This window comes from Erithacus rubecula (genome assembly GCF_903797595.1).
Source record: "Erithacus rubecula genome assembly, chromosome: 2".
Taxonomy (NCBI): Eukaryota; Metazoa; Chordata; class Aves; order Passeriformes; family Muscicapidae; genus Erithacus; species Erithacus rubecula.
Genome location: NC_136685.1, coordinates 89,995,666 through 90,016,321, shown reverse-complemented (window position 1 = coordinate 90,016,321; position 20,656 = coordinate 89,995,666). Strand labels below are relative to the sequence as shown.

Below are 20,656 nucleotides of genomic sequence, written 5' to 3'. Positions count from 1 at the left end.
TAAGTCCTGGGTAGACACTGCATGTTACTCATTCTTGGTATCAAAACTCATGGTCTTCAGTGAGGAGAAATTGCAAAGAAATACTTGTAAGTTGAACACAGTGTTGATTCCACATGACAGAGATTTATAAAATTTAAAATGTACCATTAATTAACAAATGTTTTTTGTTATTTTGAAAGAAAATATGTTATTAGCTGTATCTGATTTTTATCCTCAAACTGGTGTCAATCTCTAGCAGCTTTGTGAAAACAAGAGGTTTATGCCAGATATAAATGAAGCAACTAAGTAATTGTAACTCTAGTCTCAACAAAGTTTGAGCTTCCTGTCATTTTAGATTAATATATTTCTGGATGTTCCATACCTCAGTTCCTAGACTGGTCCTGCCAAGTTGTCTTGCAAACATCTCCCATTTTTGTAGTCTCCAGAGTCTGTGGTGAGGAAAAGCTGCACAGAAAGATAATGTGCCTAAGAAGCTCAGCACCAGAACCTTATGTTCTATCTAACTATTTTACATACTACCATGGTATGTTTAATTTGCTTTTTCATCAAATCAATAATGGGTCTAATTGAAAAAACTGGCAGAACTACATACAGCTTAACTACCAGTGTGAGTGTTTTCAGAAAATCAGAGATGTTGCACAGCTACACAAGTGACACCTGTGTTAGTGCTGCACCTTTGCTACCAATGTGTACAGAAACAAACATTACTCAGGTGCAGCACCTGTACCAATTGATCACTGTGCTATCAGAATTAATCACCTGGCATTCAGCTCAGAGAATAAAATTTACATCTTAATGGGTGACACTTATTCTAGCACATACAGACATGCACTACTAAAATTATGTTATTCAGTCCTGTTGGAAAGTGTGCATCTATTTTTGTGGGCCTGGCAGGTCTTGTTCTTAATATTAATTCCCAAATACTTGGGATAGGTGCTACATCCTTTCAAATAGGAACTTATACAGGACTGTGTAATAAAACACATTGTGATCCTGGAGTTGCATGTCTCATATCCTGCCCTCACTCTCACAAGACAAAGGGATTTTTGAGGATATATCATGCTTTGCAGAAAATAACCCATGTGAAGAGAAATACATAAGCAAAGTTTGGCAGTCTACAAGATTGGATGGCCCAGCAGTGGTGCAGGTGCATTGGCTGAGAGTGTGGAGGAGCTTGTGTGAGAACAGAACAAACTCCTACTGACAGGAGTGTTCAGTTATGCAAAGTCTGGTCAGCATCCGTGGGGCTGGCAGAAAGATCCAGGCCAGGTGCACCAACTGCAAGATAAGGATTCCAAAATGCTAATTTAAAGAGGAAGAAATGAGGATTTCAAGTTTATATTTTATATAATTGCAGAGCTAGTGGGGTTTTGAAATATGGCAAAGCCTTGGTCATTAGCATAGGATAATCACCTTTGCTGTTTAAAGAAAAATAATAATAGAAGAGGTATTGTACATTGACACATGAAAATATAATGCTTTTCTGATAAATTTTGTGGGGATTTTTTGTTATGTGACTAATTACATATTTATATGTAATGGCTCTAGGAGAGCCATTACAGTCCATTGGGTAAATAATACGCATTTTAAAAACCATTTATAAATATGTATTTATTTGATGGACCAGAACGGGTTTTTGAAGTCATTCTCATCCAGTGAGTAAATAATATATGGATTGCTTTTAAAAATAAATATATATTTCTCCAATAGACATTCCAGGCAATTGGGTAAATAATATGCATTTTTCATATATTAAAAAATACATACAAATGTATAGAAATCTGGCCTAAATATGTATCTTCTTGAGCAAAATTACTTGAAAGGTGTCAGCTTTGAAATTTCTGTTGAGAATTGTCAGTTTGTATCACAGCCTAGGGTTAATTAAATGCATTGTATGCATTTTCATACATACAGTATAATATCAATGTCTGTTTACAGTTTTACAATGCTGGTGCACTTGACCCTCTCACTCAGTGCTGTGAAGTCAGCACTACATGGTCAAAGTCCTAGTTTTATTCTATGTTCATCCTAATGCAATGCCAGACATGCATTTTGTGACCATAGTCCTGCATCCATAGAAATACTTGGGGGAAAAAAATGGTCACCTTAGTAGGAGCCATCTCAGCTCAATTTTAACCAAGAAAAGGTCTACAAAGTATAGTCAACATTGCTGAAAAGGATATGAAATGGATAAAGGGATAAACTGGCTAAAATATTTTAAAAAAGAGAATCATGTTTTCTCCTGCCCACTAGCCAACAGTGAGAAACAGACCAAAATAGCATGAAGAGGAAGCACTAAAGTTGAACTCCATCCTTTTCTAAATATTTTAGCCAGTTTATCCCTTCATCCATTTCACATACTTTACAGAAGTGTTAAATATACTTTATAGACTTTTTTTTTAAAATTAAAATATTTCTTGTTTTCAGACATTAAGTGACTAAAACAGCACAACAGCCCTGTTTATTCATATATGTAGTATCTGTAGTTTGCACAGAAAGAGGCAGAGAGGGACTTTGTGACTCCAGCAGAATTAGAGAGAGAGACAGTGGAAGATTTGGGAGGCCAAATTCTTCCTTATGTTCTTTCTGTATAAATGTACCCCATGCTTCATCTATGCTTCTGCTATCATCTGTGGTACAGTCCTGAAAGCTGCAGATGTTGGTAAGTTAGTTAGCTCTTTGACAGGGGTGTATTTGGCAAGTGCCAGCTATTAATGACTTGTGCCCTGTGCAGTCAGGATAGCTGAGCAGGGTTTGACAGAACAGATGAGAAAATTCTCACCCCTTTCCTTCTCAGATCACTGATAAGGCACTTAATATCCATAAGGGAAGCCACAGTAAATGTCTGGTGACCATAAAGAAGGATCAGCAAGAAACAGACATTTAAAAGCAGATGTCTGGGTCAAGAAGGCAAAGAAACAAGAGATGACCCAGCAATATTGGAACGTGAAAATTTTGATTTAGACCTCTCTAATGGCACATCCTCCCAAAGCACAACTGTGCTTTCTGTGTAATCTCTAAAATTACTGATGACTGTGCCCAAACACCTGATGGCAGAGTCCATTTGAGGTATTTGGGCCCATCAGAACACTTGGTGGGTGCAAGAATGTAGAAATAAGGTAAGGATTGCAAAATAAAATCTCTGAGCTTTTGAGAATACTAAGAGCTGCATAATGAAAAAAGAAAAAAAAAAAAAAGTGTAGGTAAATTAGTGTGGACCAATTAAGGAGAGGGCATTGCTGGTGGCACTATAAATTGACATACTGGTGCCCAGAAGGAATAAGAGGGTCTGATAGCAGAAGATTGCAAAGGAAAAGAGGAAGGCTGAAAGCAGCAGTGAGGGAAATGTGGTTACATGGAGTATCTCTGGGCATAGCTAACACTTCTCTGTAAAGCACAAAAGTAACTGAGATACTGTAGAGTGCTTGCCTGGTCATTATCACTCATCACTGTGCTGAGACACAGTTGCTGGAGTATCTCATCATGCTGAACATGCAGGGAGAGAAGGAAGGTGGTGATACTAAAGATCATCTAGGGAAGGGAATTTGTGCCTTAAAAGATGGGAGACATGAAATAGAATGTGAAGGTGCTGAGGGATAAGATGGCACAACTACAAAAGAAGAAGTTTGTATCTCAGTCACTCTGTGGCCATATTGAATATGACTGTTTAATTCTTTGGATAATTAAAAGAGATAGGAGCATTCATACATTTTGTTGCAAATTGATATGATCTTTTTTGCCAGTGATCTGAGTAAGATTGTACTATAGTTTTTAATTTAGCAGATTAAGAAGCACAATTAAAATATCATGAAAAAGATCATAATCTAAACCTCTGGGGTTTTTTTGCTTATCCCTGCCAAGTTGATAACAAGAGCCGGTGTATGTAACAATTACCTCCACTACTGTAAATTTACTCTAGTTTGTGGGCTGAAGTGTTAATAAATACCTTGCAGTATTCCAGAGGGAGAAGCTTTCCATCTAATTAATAAAACTGGGAAGAATACCCAGGACACTGAACCATATCTTTCTTATTAGTGTTGGCTTCTACAAAGGAGAATCCCTGAATCTCAACACATTAGTAAATGTCATACTCCTGGGTTGCACAGAGACCTCTTGAAAAACTGCTGATTTGCTGTGGGAAAAAATCACCATAGACTTCAGAAACAATTCAGCTAGGGAATACCAAGTGTAGAAAATCAGTGTGAAGCATGGCATGCATTATAGCAGCTACAGTTTGTGCCCCATTTGGTGAATATTGAAAGAAGGAAGATGCAATTATACAGTTATACCCCCATATCCCTTCCATTTTTGGTCTGTCCTAATGCTAATATCTTTTTCTGTGTCTGAATGTGGCCTTACTGCAATCAGGGATTTTTTGAGACTCTGCAAAACCTCTTGTTTAAAGCCAGGTTTCTTAAAAACACTTCCTGCTCATATGTAAGGTACATGGAGGTGTCCATTAAAAAAAAATAAAACCCAAGAATCATTTGAAGAAGGAAAATGCTTTAAACCCAGTCTTTTGGGAAAATCTTCCCCAAAATATGTAAAGCTAATTACCTTTTCCTTTGCAGTAATTCACGTTTGGCAAAAAATAAACTCTTAACTATGCCTCAGCTAGCTCTGTTTCAAGGTAGTTTGCACTAAACTACAGATAAACTTTCTGACAGGCACAAAATTCCTTGCTGTACTTCATTAAAATCTTGCAGTAATCTTAAGTTACAGAATATTGATAGGCATTCATAGACTAGACATTTACCATAGAGGTTAAAACTTCACGCATTTCATTTGTAAAATAAAAATAGTAAGGTGATATTTATGTGTTTTCTCACATTATCATCATTATTTTTATTAGATCTATGTGGCAAACTGGAATTACTGCCTCAGATAGAAATAGAAATAACATCTTTGCATTTACTTCCTACTTTAAGTTTTTGCTTTTAAAAATTCTCTGCTGTATATACTTGTAGCTGCTTTTTACTCTACTGATATGAGTGATGGGGAAGATAGAAAGAGGTAAAGCCACAGAGCTTATCTGTGAGGTTGATGCTAATTTGGCTAAATGAGTTCACCTGTTGGAAAGTAGAGAAGGTAAAAGATCTGCCAGTTTCTTTGTCTACATCCATTCTTCTCAATTTTTGTAGTGCATGTTCTAATAGAGGTCTTCGCCAAATTCTGGTAAATTCTTAGTTTTAGAAGGCAATTTAAAGTCCTGTCCAGGAATTATATTCTAGTGGTGTTAGTATAGTCCAGTAAATGTTGGGTTATTTTCCCCATTAAGGATGTTCATGATGCTTCCACGTGCACTGCAAGGAGCACATCAGTTCACACTATGTTCAGTGAATACTCACCATATGTGCAGTTTCAATAAAGCAGGTACTGGTCCTTAAAGACCATATATCAAGCATCCTCAGTTATTATGCTGGAGGAACCTGAATCATGCATTCCCTTGCCTGTCTTCAGGTGCAGCTCTGTTGACCAGTGACCCTTTGTGACTCTGTTCCCTGTTTCAGCAAATACTTCTTTGATCTGACCTGGGTGATTACATTGTTATTTTGTCCTTCAGCAAAGACAAATGTTTTTATATTGGAAGAAAGGACATATTTAATAAGCAAAGAATACAAGTTAATGAGCAGGTGATCTTTATTCATTTTGGTGGCTTTCAGAATACCCTGGGTTTGCTCAGTACAAATGCATGGATACACAGGCTTATGCAAACACACACTAATACATGCACCTGCCTGCTTTTGCAGCTATGATAACACCATGGATCTTCCATACCCATTATTTTCATCTTTCCACGAAAGCAGCAGTACAGTGAGAGCTCGGTTGCTGTGATTTTGAAATTCTTACCCTGGGGCACATCTCTCTGAGCTCTTCTGTTCTGAGCTTCATTTCTTAGGAGTAGGTTCCAAACACCTTGAAGAAAGGCAGCCCAAATTCTGAGGCTTCTGTTTTTAGGAAACTGTGAACTGAATGCTATAGGCCATGGACACACACATTGCTGCCTTCAGCAGTGATTAGTCTCAGGGGAGGGGACATGAACCTCATAGTAGACAGAAGCCTCAGGAAAACTCTTTTGAATTCCTTATACTTAGAGATTAGATGAAATAAGGAAGAAAAATATCCTTGTCCTCTTAATTTGGATTTGGAGTATTAATACCTGGAGCTATTCTGGTTGTCCATGTATGCATCAGCTCCTTCTCTGAGTTCTTGACTTCAGTGACATCCAAGAAGTTCTCCAGTCCAGCTACTCTGTGAGTGAAGAATTTCCCTTTTGTTTTCCATTTTGAATTTCCTGCATTTTACTGTAGTGGTGCTTGGTCTGTGATTTGAGGCAGACAGAATAAAAGCTGTAGAACTACCTTTTATATAATTAATTTATGTATACTTTTACTGCATTCTCTCATACATGACTGTTTTGATGAAGAGTTTTCTTGGGTACTGCTTTACTTTCCCTGAACCTCCTTTAAATCTGTTGTGTTTTGGAAAGGGCTAATATGCTCTATTAGAAATCAGACAGTACTAATGATATTTCTATTTTAACTTTTCTTGCCTTTTGAAGTGCTTATAGCCTCAACCAAGAGTACAGCATCAGCTTCACGACTGACCGTGGGCTACTGGAATGGGTTCTAATAGATGCAGTTTCCAAGCTAATGTTTTCACACTCTTCCCTGGACTCTTTCAGAACTGGTCAGGAGCTGCAGCTCTCCATTTCTTTTTCTCACCTAGAGATCATTTAGTCAGCCTTGTCTCACTCTGGAGGGACTAACACTGCATACTCAGAAGGCCTCCTGTCTTAAATTAAAGAGGGCATTGATGGAGGTCACCTCCATAACTAGGACATAAACTACATTCTGGTGTTGCAGGTACCAAGAGCATATATAATCCCCTTGTTTCTTTAACTTGCACTGAATTTTAGAAGTATTTTCATTTTCAGACTGAAAATAAAATAATGTCAGACAGTGTTGCATGAAATTGCATCTCTGGTGCTGCCTCCAGTGAACGCCTATCATCTAACTTCACCTCTGTGCATCTGCTCATGATGATGCATTTAGAAATCAGGGATGGTTGCTTTCTTCAGTCTCAGAAGCAAGTGACCTGGATTCGCTTTTAAAAATATGATTTGCAAACTTGTTGACAGGGATTCTTCATTTGGAGGATGACTTGATTTGTCCACGTAAATCCCCTTTGTCAAATTTAATGGATGGATAAAGTGACTGCTTGACTTCCATATAAAAACTCACAGTTTTTAAAAAATATGTAATTTTATGGGGGAAGTGTTAAGGGGTTTTGCATCTTTAAGAAACCAAACAAATTCCAAACTGAATAACAGAGAGAGAGAGAAAGAAGGTTGCCTTTCTGCAAGCCTCCAGCTTTCCCAAGTGTCTCATCCTCTCCCCTCTGTCATCCTGAGGCGATGTGCCTGCATTTGTGTGTAGATTTATAGTTTATCTTTATCTATGGCTTCATCTGTAGGTAGCTATTATAGCCGCCTTGCCTGGATATTGTTTGGGCCTGATAGATCTGTCTGTAGTTCATCAAAGGGGAGCTGAGTGGCTAAAAGCCATTGGGTCCAGCTGAGGATGAAATACGAGCCATCAGCCTTGGTAATGGCTGTAAAATTTCATAATTACACGGCCTTTATTACATTGCATAATGATCCTGAAGCAGTATGGAACAATTAATTAAGATTTTCAACCGTGGCTCTTTCAGAAATTAAAAGGTGCTAGTGGCTGAGAAATGGGGAAGTGTCTTGTCCTAAAAGCATTAGGGATGCTTAAGAAGTACTTCCTGGGTACTTAAAAAAAAAAAAAAAAAAAAATAAAAGAGGGGGGGAGAAAAAGAAGAGAAGAAAAAAGACAAGAAAAGACAACTAGTTAAGCAGCTAATGTCAGAGTAAAATTTTTGTACTTGACTGCTAATTCTTAATGTCAAAGCTGGATCTAAAATTCCTGCAGTAGTCACTGCCATAAAGTTGTTCCTTTTTTTGTTCTGTAAAAATCTTCATGCCTTCCCCCCACCCCCACACCCCGTTCTGTTCTAGTCATTTGTCACATTTATAGAAGTTGAGCTCTGCACATTATTAAATAAATGCATGCCGTGACTCAGGAGGAGGGTCACTTAGCTGCATATTGGGTGTACTGACCAAGGATTTACTCTTACCCACTTTCTCCTGTCTGAGGCCATTGAAATTCTTTGAAGATCTCTGCAGTTTGACAGACATCCCCAAGGAAGATTTTTTTTTCTTTACTGTTTTGATATTTTTCTTCCTTCCTTTTCATCTTGTAAATGCAGCATGTCAGATGTAATATAATATTTTCCAAGAGATTGACCTCAGACCTGATCAGAAGTAATTAGATTCCTAAGGTGCTGCAAAGGTGTCTCACGGATTTCTGATGTACATACTGAAAGAAAAAGTGTTTATATATGTGCAGAGAATAGGCAGAGAGAAACAAGAGGCCTGAAGCTGTGCATGTGCACATTACCTGTTGTGATCACCTGCTGGGTACAATTCTGAAGAGCAGAAAATTGTGACCCAGGTGGGATGTGGAGTACTCACTGTGCCAATGGCAGTAAAACTGGTGAAGACAGCAAAAATAACCCTGGTGTTCTCCATGCACCATCAAGGCTTTCAGGTCTTTAGGGGAAGGAATCTCCTTTTCCCTGTCTTCCCCTCTCCCTCAAACTATTTTGATTCATGCAAACTCTCAGTGTAACTCTAAGCATTGAATGTTACTGTTTTTAAATTGACCAGCCATCCTGTAAAGTCTTATGGTTCTAAATATTTGATGAGAAGCTAAGGTCTCTCCAAGGCACCTCTAATAATAAACTTCCTGCAGGAAATTTAGAAAGGATTATGTGTTTCAAGGAGGAGACGGCTGCTTAAAGTAAATTCTCTTGTTGAGTCATTTATTCCCTTAATAGGAATTTTCTGATCTGCTGTCATTCTTGTTCACACACTGGGTGTCACTGCCTCTAAAACACTTGTCATTCTTTAATGGAAACAAAATAGTCATTGCAGTCAGAGCCGCAATGTCATTCCACTACCCCTTGCTGCGTCGGCAATAGTGAAAATGACAGAGCGGCTCTCAGTAGGGGTAATTAAAATGTAAATATTGATATTTTATTATTTGAAATTACTTTCCAGTGCGGCATTTAATATCTCTCCATCTGTGCGGCTCTGTTTAGCGGTCACTTTAGTGCAGCTCTGGGATGCCAAGCGGCGGCTTGATCCCCGTTATGTCAAAATGCTTGTTGCTGCTTAATTTTGATATCTAATTAAGTGGAAAAGTACAGTCCACACTGTAATCCATGGCATCTTAACCAGCTGCTTGGGTATATTTAGAATTAATCTCCACTATGGAATCATCCTAATGTATGCAATTAAGAGTCTGCCGATGGCTAATTAGGTGTATTAGAATCAGGCAGCTTCCTTTTTTTTTCCCTTTCTTTTTTCTGTCTTTTTTTTTTTTTTTTCCTGTGTGTGGACTGTTGCAGACTTAAGACACAGCCTCCAGAGATGATCTTAATGGTACATGCACACTCAACTAGGTAAACTCGAAATTTCACATTCATGCAGGAGAATATGTGTCTCTCTTCCCCAGACCAGAGAGACTGTAAACATCATTTGAATTTTTTGGCATCTGCAGCACATTAAGAAAATCAACTAACCAGCAGAAAAGTTTTAAAAATTAGGGAAAAGATTGAAGATGTTAGGACACTGGTCTGAGCTGTTATTTTCCTGCCACAGGGCAGGAGGGGATATTTATCCAAAATTATCCAAACCTGAAGATTTTTTTTTGGCAATGGGAAGAGATTTTAGGTAGCTCAGCACACACAGGGTTAACAGAGATACGTTGATTGGATCACAAGCCTGGTTGTCTCCGTATGCTAACACATTCCTGTATTGGATTCATATTATTAGCATGATTGGGGAATTCCTGGAGACCTGACTTTGCCTAATTGAAGGATGGAGGGAGCAGGGATTGCCACAGGTCTCAGGGGGAAAATCACTGGTGGCTTCCCCAGGGGAGCAAAAGGCAAACAGCAGTGATCCAGCACTCTTTGAGGAAAAGCACTCTCAAAGCAACCCAGAGAGGTTACAAATAAAAGGCAACATGTATTAAAAGCACAAGAAATCCCTTCTTCTGTGGAAAAAAAACCCAAAAGTGATACTTTACAATCCAGCAAACTTGATTTCGAAGACTAATGTGCTGAAAAAGCTTGAACTCTAAATTGCTTGATATCCCAGTCAATAGATGCAATTGTTGGGTGGCTGATGTGTACAAAGGTTGAAGCAAGCAGAACCTGAGCTAACACTGATTGCTGTTAGTAGTTCAGTAAGCTTCTTCTGTCAAGGTTCTCCCCTTTCCCCCCCTTTTTAAAAGTTTCATTTAGTTGTGTAAAAATTAGAAAGGAGGAAAAAAGGTGGATACTTTTTGTTTAATTATGTGTGATCATAGTTTCTTTTCTGCTGGCTGACCTCTTTGAAGGATCTAAGTAAGGCATACCACACACAGGAGGTGCAGATATTATGCTGGCTATTTTAAGCTGAACTGTATTACCATTCTCTAGAACAGAATTTGGAAGAAATTCAGCCCTATTCATTGTATTCTTTATTTTTCATCCATGTTCACTTTACTAATGACTAAGTGTAGTTTTTATTTTTCCACCTACAAAGCTTTATTGTACTCACAGTGAAATACCTATATCCACTACAGTCTGAAGTAGAATTTGGCTGAAATTTTTGTGTTGAAAATATGATTGATGATTTTTTTTTTAATTTTTATAAAGGCTTGGAGGAAAAAGAAAAAACAAATCAGGGCCATAAATACAATTCTGCTCTGTTTTCTCCTGCGATTTTAGGAGCACACCATATTGTGACATCAGCCTCTGCTGTCTTCAGAAGGGGGACAAAAAAAATTCCATAGTCTAGCCAAACCATATTTGAAGGTTAAATTTTAAAGACCTGGAAGAATTAACTTTAAAGAAGCAGATCAGATCACATGTGTAGTGCATTGAAAAGATCACCCTCAGGAATCTGTAGGTTCATGTTTCTGACCTCAAGGAGACTTACAGCTTCACTGGGCCATAGTGAACTGCTATTCTGAATTTTAAAACTTTTTTCCTTGTCCATGTCTTAGAATTGAGTACCTCACTGCAGAGAGGTAATGCACCACGAGTCTTAACTGTCTTACACAGAGAAAAAAAAAAAAAAAAAAAGGGATGAAAAAACAGTGGCAGTTTCCTGGAACACACTTACCAGGTACCTTTCTGTTCTCAGAGCACCTGGTGTTAAAACAAAATACAAATAGTTCATCTTACATCTTTTTAATGTAAGATCGTTGTGACTTCACTGTAAAGCTGTTTGGAATTGTGGAAGTTCCAGTGGTAAAATCAGCCCAAAGGGAAAATCAGGTATTAATCTGTTTAACTCTATTGTCTTATATTTTCCTTTTTCTCAGTGAATACTGAGATAATAAGGTGTGAAATTAAAATTAATGGAAATGAAGTGTACAACAATATATTTAAAAAATGCCTTTGTAATGTACTCCATACATGGAGGGCTTACCAACTCTGTCCTGAAGCAAGGGCAGCTCACTGGTTTTTTTAGTCTTCAGTGGTTCACTGCAGAGTGTTAGCAACTAGTTATGTGAAGTCAGAGGGGGCATCCACAATCAGTTCCATTTTCCAGCTCCTTTCCATTGCTAAAGAAGAAGCTCACTAGAACTTTAAGTAGAAATAAGAAATTTAAAAGCAGCTGCCTGGAAATATTTGGGTGGTTAGAGAGGGGTGTCTCTGATTTCAGTACTGAAATCAGTTTGAGCTGTAGTGGGTTACATCTCACTGTGTGCATCTGACCCTGGGAAGAAATGACAGCCTCAAATTGCTCCTATTTAGTGTTATCATGTAAGGTTTCACAGGGTAAAAGACAAAACAGAAATATTCCTAACTGGTATTTAAATTACATTAACACCTTTTTGTACAGCTTGAGTGAAAGGTCACGCTAGACAAGCAGCATCTTCACTGTTTGTAAATGTCTAATTTGCTGCTTTTAAATTGCTGTGAACTTCACTTACTTAGTCCTGCTGAATGAATCCAGTGTTGCAAATACTTCTGACAAGTGAATATTTGCTTAGCGAGAATCCATTGTTCATAATGGATTGAGAGGGACATGCAGTGTGAATGCATTTTTATTGCCGTGCCATCTCTCTGCTGTTGTTTCAGTGAGGTGAAAGTAGCCTTGTGATAACAGCCCCGGGTTTTTCAGTGCTCTTTGTGGCATTTCCCATCCTCCTGGTTGGTGCTAGTGAAAAAGTGCTTATCACAGGCATTTTTCCATGTTATAAAATATTAAAAAAAAAATTTACATTTTATAAGAACTTGGACAGCAAGAGTTAGGAATACAAACACACTTAAAGAAAACCTGAAGAAAGTGCACAGGCTTTGCTGAAAACATCCCAGCGCTCTCCAAATGTATTTTTTTCCTTTTTTTTTTTAAGTTGGAGGCAGAGTGACTGCTGGGCACCTCTGTGAGTGCAGCCCGAGCTGGCCTCTCCCAGGGCTGCACAGAGAACAGATGGCAGTCGCCGCTCGCCGCGCCGCTCGCAGCAGAGCCCCAGTGCTGCCTTTGCTGTGCTCTGCTGCCGTGGCAGGAGGAGAGGGGAGGCTGCACAGCAGAGCATCTCCCAGGAAAGGCAGTGCTCTCACCATCCAAAAGTTACTGGGGGGAATCCATTCCTGAGCTTACCTTTAATTGCAGAGCCTCAGTTCCAAAGAGCGTGGAAGCTGAATTCAGCAAACGGCATTAAGTCGAGCCTTTGGTTGTATTTCTGGTCACTTGGAGTCTGTGCTCTTGGAACTTGATTTTTCATTTTCAAGGCTGGGCAAATACCAGTGTTTTTTATTTTGTCAGTGGAAATTCTGAGTCAGACTTGAATTTCAGCTGGTTATGGCATCGTGTGCAATTATTAGCCTTTGGTCAGGGGCTCCATTAACAAAGGGGTATGAAAGAAATAAAGCCCAAACCAAACCTGAAATAATGGATTCACCCTGGAATAATGAGTTGTATCTGTTTCTGTTCCAGCTTTCATGAAATTTCATCCATAATCTAGGAAATATGTTTGGTGATTAGTGAGAGCACTCTCCTTCTGTTTAATGGTTTTCAAAACCACTGAAATGTTTCTGGGTCTTGATACATATTTTTAGACTACACAGTATTTTAACTATAATTAAATCCATTTTTTCTTGAATTAATATAATAAAAAGATTCTCCTAATTCAGATCTATGTGTGAGATTCAACCCTACATGTAGCCTGAAAAAATGAATTATGCCATCCTCTTGGATTTTTGAGGAATAATAGCAAAGGGCAGTCAGCCTATGAAGGTTTCCTTCTGCAAATGCTATGATCATGTCTAGAAAACATTACATTGCCCTAGCAGAAATTTCACTGGTGAAATTTCCCTGGCTTTTGTTTACATCCCTGGAAGGCAGCTGAAGTTGCTGGATGGATCCAAGCTCTTGGCTGAGTGTGTGCCAGGGAGGGAGAGGAGGGCAGACTGGCAGCTGTACATCTGAGAGTGTACTGGACACAAATCTGATCTTGAAATGGAGGTTCTTTACATTCTCCTCAGTGCAGCCAGGATAAGCCTTTGGTGCACTGTTAATTATTTGACATACACTCTCCAAATAAAGTAATCCAGGCTAAAATAATTTCTTTTAAAGTATTTACAATATCAGTTTGTTCTTTTGACAATGGTTACTATACATCATTTTTGGCATTAAAAAAGTGTGCTGGAAACATCAGTACCCATAAAACATTTAGAAAGAAGTTAATTTATCAAAATTAAGTGTAAATAATCTAAAAATCCTACTCTTGATATTTCAACTGTGTAAATGTATTGCATCTGCAACACACTAGTGAACATGTCATGAGTAAGTGCAGCTTTGATTATAAAAAATGTAAATTAAGATATTTGAAGTATAAACCAGGGCAAGCAAGAGGAATATTTTACTCAAAGATAACGATCACACAAACAACTGGTAAAATAAATGGGAGGCAATTATCAGAAAAGGCAAGCAACTCCCAGATATGTCAGCAGTTTCATACCTGGTTTGATCAAATGTTCAGATTTCTAAATACGTATCAGAGGGGAAAGGAAATTCAGTCCCTGCAAAGTGAAATAAACTCTAGGATTTTAGTCTGAATAGCCGATTGAGGCATCACATCAAATGTTTGCAGATTAAAACAGTGGTCAGTCCAGCCACTGTCTTCTTTTTTTGGCTAGTAGTTCTGGAAGTGCTGTGTGCAAGGCACAGATCTTCTGCACTTGACCATCTGCAGCTGCTTCACTCTGGCCCCTAGTGAGTTAGTGTCCATGAAGTCCATCTTAATGAAGTAGAGGAAGGGGTCTTCAGGAATATAAAAGATTTACCATGCTTATCATGGAGCTGTGTGCAATGTGAAATAGAGAGCAAGTGGTGCATGTGCTGATATTTGAAAAGATCTGTGGTTTAAACAGCCCCGTTGGAGAGGCTGTGAACTGTGTGTGGAGCTGGATTGGAGTGCTGAGCACTGCAGAGTGCAGTCAGCTCGATGCCCCTTGCTCCTATAATAAAAATGGCAAGGCCTTTTTTCCTATTTATGCCTGCTTCCTTTGAGCTTTGGGTTTACTGGTATGTGAAAGGAAAGAAAAAACAAGCATATGTTCAGTTGCTCAATCAACCTTTTTTTCTCAATCCACACTCAGTGATCTGAGTGAGTCATTATGGCATAATTACGATTTGAGTGTGGTACACTGTTTGTAGAAAAGTATCTATTTTTAGCAGAAGAAACACTACAGCCCCTGAAAGGAGGGGAAAGAAAGGGAAAAAAGGAAGAAAATCTGTAACCAGTAAATCAAGGCTATTGTTGACTGATATTAGGAGACACCCCATAGATTTACAATGCATGCACTCAGCCACATAAACCACACTGAACAGAATGCCTACCAGGGGTTAAATTCATATGCCTGCGCTGCAGCCTATTTCTGTCAACACTCAGCTCAGGAAATAAACATTTATGCTTTCTGAAATGAAAGTGTATTTTTGAAGACTAGCCGTCAGATATTTTTTGCCCTTCACACTTTCAAATGCTTAGCCTTTTTTGTAAGTTGACTGCAAAGTGCATCAGTTTGCTAGGCAAAAAGGAAAAAAAAAAAATCTTGACAAGTGCCCATGGCATCATTGTCAAGCACATGAGCGTCTAGTGGAAGATGGCAGAAGGGTTGGCACAAAACATGCTTCCTTCAAGCTTCTTACCTCAGGGGTACCTGACTCTTGAGAAGCCTTTCAATCCTTCCAAATGACGTTATTGCAGGCTGTCATCTGGTTTATTTGGAGTGTGCTGTATCGCAGATAAACACGCTGTTTAACTGCAGGTCAAGGCACGGAGTCACCCGCCAGCAAACGCCTGAGATACATCACATGGCTCTGGCTTGGGGAGGGAGATGGAGAGGGATCAAAGTTGTCACCAACATGGTGCATTCTAAAGGGGGAGAAAGGTGCACAACATTGTATTTTAAAATGTTATTACACAGTTCTGCGTTGAAAGCAGTGACCTGCAAGCTGTGAAGGATTGAGGACCCACACAATGCATCCAAACCATCGAGGTGGTTTGGACAGAACTTGGAGATGGGACTGGAGAGGCTAACACTGGTCAGAAGGCTGGAAGGGTCCTGTCTGGAGACTTTAAAAAAAAAAAATTACAATTTAATATAGAAAATATCCCCTTGTCAGAGAACATGGTTGATCTGGGGGATTCACATAACAAAAGCTCACGGACTCAGAGTTTGTCATGAAATAGGTATAACCTTCTCCAAGCAATTAAAAATAAATCTCTGTATATAAATATATAAGCCTGTGTAATCTATTATTTTAACTGTGGTTTGTTGAACACATATTCAAAGGCATTGCTGTGGTACAAGAGACATGCTGGATGCTTTCACATTTTCTGAAAAATCAAAACAAAACAAAACCAGATTAATTACAACTTGATTCAGCTTTGCATTCCCATGAGAGATGCCTTTAAAAGTTAAAACCTGCTTTCACTGAACAGGCTTTCAAGGGAAAGTTACTTCGATCAGGAACAAAATAGTCATGTTGATTTGATTTATTATTGAGGAGTGGAGCAGCATGCTTTATATTTGCCAGTTTTCCTATAATGTAAAAAATTTCTTTTGATTTTTTTATGTGTCATATAAAAACAACTGGTATATTTACTGCTCCAGAATGCAGATTTTTCAAGAGTGCAGTACAATAAATTATATCAACATCCCATTTTCCCCCCTCACAGGGCATATGTAATTTTCTTTGACTGTGGCACACAATAAATGTTACTGAAACACAGTATTATTTATTTTTTAAAAAATAAAACAAATGCCACCAAACATGTATGAAAATAGGTAAGTGAATAAAAGAAGGAAGGTGGGAAATTTTCAGGAAAAAAAATAATACAGAGAGAAATTGCAGGTTAAACTTTTTTTAATCAAAACAGATTTTATAGCCTTTTGCTTAATTAAACCTCTCAGAAGTGTGTGAAACATTGTTATACCTGAAAAATTGTTAATTTGTAAATCACAGGGACAAAAGGGCTCCACTGCAACTTTAAAGTTTCTATGCACGTAAATGTCAATAGAGTGCCTTCTCCATCATCAGCACTAAATTCACATTGATGCCTCTTTTCTTCTCTGTATTGATCCTTCCATGAGAACGTAGATTTGTATCTGTTAATTAATGCGTCCTGAAACAGCGTTTGTATTAATCAGGCAGATAAGAAAAATTGGATGCCTGCACCCTCATGACAACCGTAAAAGTGCTGGCCCTGATAAAATCGTGGATGGACCTCAATAAAAAAGTTCCTCCTTCCACTCAATAAACTAATCATCCTGCTTTTAATTATTCGGCAGAAAGATGTGTGGAGATTGGAGAATGTGTAAATCTATTTACTAACAGCAGTGTCTGGGAGGGAGAATGGGGCTGTCACAGGACGGTGCTGCAGGCTACATTCTCTGTCCATCTGCTGCTGCAGAAAAACTGGTTCTTGAAAGCCGGCAAGGAACAGAAATGTTGGAGCTAATTGAAATCATGAATTCCTCCCTATAACCTTTGAAATTATTATTTCTTCTCCATTTCCCTCTTATTTATTTTAATCACAGATGTGTTATTTTCCATTGTCACATCTTCAGGGCTTTCCTGTTGTTGTTGGATCAGGTTTTGCAGTTTTGTTTTGTTTTGTTTTGTTTTGTTTTTAAGGCAGAGAGCTACAGTTCTATCACAAGACTCAAAAGACAGTAAGAGAAAATGAAAACAAATAAGGAGGGAGAGAAAAATGAGAGAGAGCACATGCAGCCAGTTTTATGTTTCATTTTTTATGGATGCCTGGTGGTTTGGATGTGGGCTTTTCTTTTTTATTGTATTAGTTTTGCTGCTTAGTGCTTATAGAGAAAATCTTGTTTGGAGCAGATGCCTTGTAGATTTGCTAGTTTATGATATATTCTTGCATGACTGTAACTCTCGACTTTAAAAACAGAAAAATGCATTTAAGTGTAATTGAACACCAAAAAAGAATGTTCTTACAGCGGGAACCCTGTCAAAGGACATGTAAGCAACTCCATAAACAACTAAATGAAAGCTTCAGACATGTCTTAAGACCCTTTAAGAAAAGCTTGACTAATCCCCTTTGATGATTTTATTAAGTACTTGTGGTTGATGGTGCCAACTGGCAAACGGCTGCATTTCGCCAACAGGCCAGGAAAATCACTTCCTCTCCCATATTGTTTTCTAGCACCTAATGTGATTGGGATATTAGCAGTTTGATATAATAAATTAACAGGTACTATAAACAAGAGTCTAAAAGGTAAGGCAGCAAAGATGTTTGCCCTTAGTCATCTTGTTAGGAAAGACAGCATGGAGAGGGGGGAAAAAAAAGCAAAAGTTAAATTCATTAAGAGGCGTTTAATAAATTTTTGATTGCCCTCACAAAAGGATGGTGTGGCTGCTATTCAGCTGGCACTTCAGTTTGCCACCCTGTTATTTCAACAAGTGTAGTGGCGGCAGGAGCCAGGACAGAAGTGATTAGTGCCTTTTCTGAGAAGGGTGGGTGTTGCTTCTCTTCTCACTGAAGTTAAAGTTCACAAAGAATTTTTCTCTTTTTCATATTACCTTAATTCAATTAAAACATCAAATCTTCCCTTTTAATAAAGTTTCTTATTTTTTTCTCTTAAATTATCCTTCTTGGATTATGGTTATGGTGGATAGAATAAGCAGATCCGTTTTACTGTTTTGGTTTTTACAACTAAGCACAATATTTCAGAACAAAGAAGATACCATGCAAGCCACAGATTGCAACTGCAGTACCCCACAAATTAATATGATTTTTATAGGAAGAGTGTGCAAATTCCTCCTTGTTTAAAACTTTTCTTTTGATTAGAAAATGTTTGATTTTATATTGATTTACTTTCCTGTAGTAGCACGAGAGGGAGAGGAGGAGACAGACAAAAGCAGAAGGGAGAATAATAGAATGCCATGAATGTTTTATGACAAATATATATAAAAATAAATCAAAAAGAGGATTAAGTTTCCAAATGTGCTTAATATTTTTCCTGTTTTGTTTTGTTTTGTTTTGTTTTTTCCTATTCAGGATTCTCCACTTTGTCTCTAGCTGACCAGATGAGCCTTCTGCAGAGTGCTTGGATGGAGATCTTGATTCTCGGTGTTGTATACCGGTCACTTTCTTTTGAGGATGAGCTCGTATATGCTGAAGATTATATTATGGATGAAGACCAGTCCAAATTGGCAGGCCTTCTTGACCTTAACAATGCCATACTGCAGCTGGTAAAGAAATACAAGAGCATGAAGCTGGAGAAAGAAGAATTTGTCACCCTCAAAGCTATAGCACTTGCTAATTCAGGTTGGCAGAGTGGCATGATGGTTGCTACATTTTTAATGTTCTTTCTTTCTCTTTTCTTTCTTTCTTTCTTTCTTTCTTTCTTTCTTTCTTTCTTTCTTTCTTTCTTTCTTTCTTTCTTTCTTTCTTTCTTTCTTTCTTTCTTTCTTTCTTTCTTTCTTTCTTTCTTTCTTTCTTTCTTTCTTTCTTTCTTTCTTTCTTTCTTTCTTTCTTTCTTTCTTTCTTTCTTTCTTTCTTTCTTTCTTTCTTTCCTTTCTTTCTTTCTTTCTTTCTTTCTTTCTTTCTTTCTTTCTTTCTTTCGTGTACTGGTTTAAAATAGGATTTTAGAATAAGAAATTGCCAATAAGACTTTAAATTTAAAAGCCAACAAACCAAGAAAAACTTTCTGGTTCAAAGTAATTGTGGGATATCTTCCTAAGGGAGTGGAAAATATTCCACTATTATTTGGAGATATGTTTTACATGCAGAGATCCCTTTAAATGATTATAGATGTCATTCTCCTAAATCCATTTCATAATGCAGACAAGTCTAATCATTGCAATTAAAGTAGAAGAAAGGATGCTGGAGGAATATGCTATATATTTTCTTTTTAAAGGGAGCTACTGATTAATTTGATAGACTGAATTCAGGATATGAGAGGAGGGAGGAAATCCATATTGAATCTCACAAGGACCACACCTTACCTTACAGATCCTTTACATTTATAAGAGTGCTTCTGCAAAAAATTATTACCTGTGCAGCTAGAGTTAAAAAATCTCAGAAAGAATTTTTCTTTTCTGCATTTGAATTTAAAAGTGCTGAACCAGTGAATACTGTCAGATAAGTAAAAATCGTTTGTGCTTTGTTGTTTTTCTTTTTGTGTCTCCTTAATGCTTTATTGTGGTCTTAAGTCCCTTTTAGCATTTGCATAAAGTTCAGGATAGATCCCTCTTTAATGACGTGCCGATCATTAGATACCTGCGTGTCAATAACATGCTCTGATGCTATGTTCCATTGACAGTCACACCGTGCCCCTCCATCTGCTTTTGTTTTGACCCTATCTTTGAACTTTATCTTGGTTGCTGGCCAGTAGTTTTCCCTTTAATTACAAGAAGGAAACTGTCAATAAAATCTGTTAAATGGGATGCAATGAGTGGCTTGAATGGGCGGACGGCTATTTGTTCAAATTCTGCAGCATTCAAGGTATTGACAGTTTGTTTTCTGGGGCCATATGTGACGATCAATCTCAGGCTGGGCTCAGCCGCGCTGAAAAATGAAAAACCAGATTGCTTTTGCTTACTTGTGGATGACGACTTGTGATTTGGCGCGGTCCTAGTGAGATGAGACCTTCTGCCCAAATTGCCCCCCTGAGAGCCAGGACGCGTGACTGTTTTTAGAAATAATTTTTTAATTGATTTTGTAATTAACAGTTCATCTACAATATTGATGCATGAATCCTCAGATTGATAGGAGGGAAATTGTTTTCAACAATGAAGTTGTACTTTCCTATTTATCTTTGTAATGTGATTTAGCACTCTGCATTTTTAATTGGAAATATAATTCAAAAACATGCAAAGCCAAAATGCTTATTAGTTTCTTTGTAAAATATTCTCCACCCCACTAACTCTGCCCTTAATTTTAGAATATTATCTTATTCCAGATTAAACAAAATGCTGAAATGCCTCTCAAAGATCAAAATTATTCTTAATTGAAGATTTATTTATAATTTT

General features: G+C 37.9%; 1 protein-coding gene across 31 annotated transcripts in view; it reads left to right on the top strand.

The window, feature by feature from the left end:
* ESRRG (estrogen related receptor gamma) overlaps positions 1-20,656 on the top strand; it is a 368,929-nt gene that overhangs the window by 335,137 nt on the left and 13,136 nt on the right. For all 31 annotated transcript variants that reach the window (XM_079328601.1, XM_079328613.1, XM_079328597.1 and 28 more), the window contains one exon: positions 18,681-18,950. In XM_079328601.1, the coding sequence (XP_079184727.1) occupies positions 18,681-18,950 (270 nt within the window). The remainder of the gene's footprint in view (positions 1-18,680; positions 18,951-20,656) is intronic.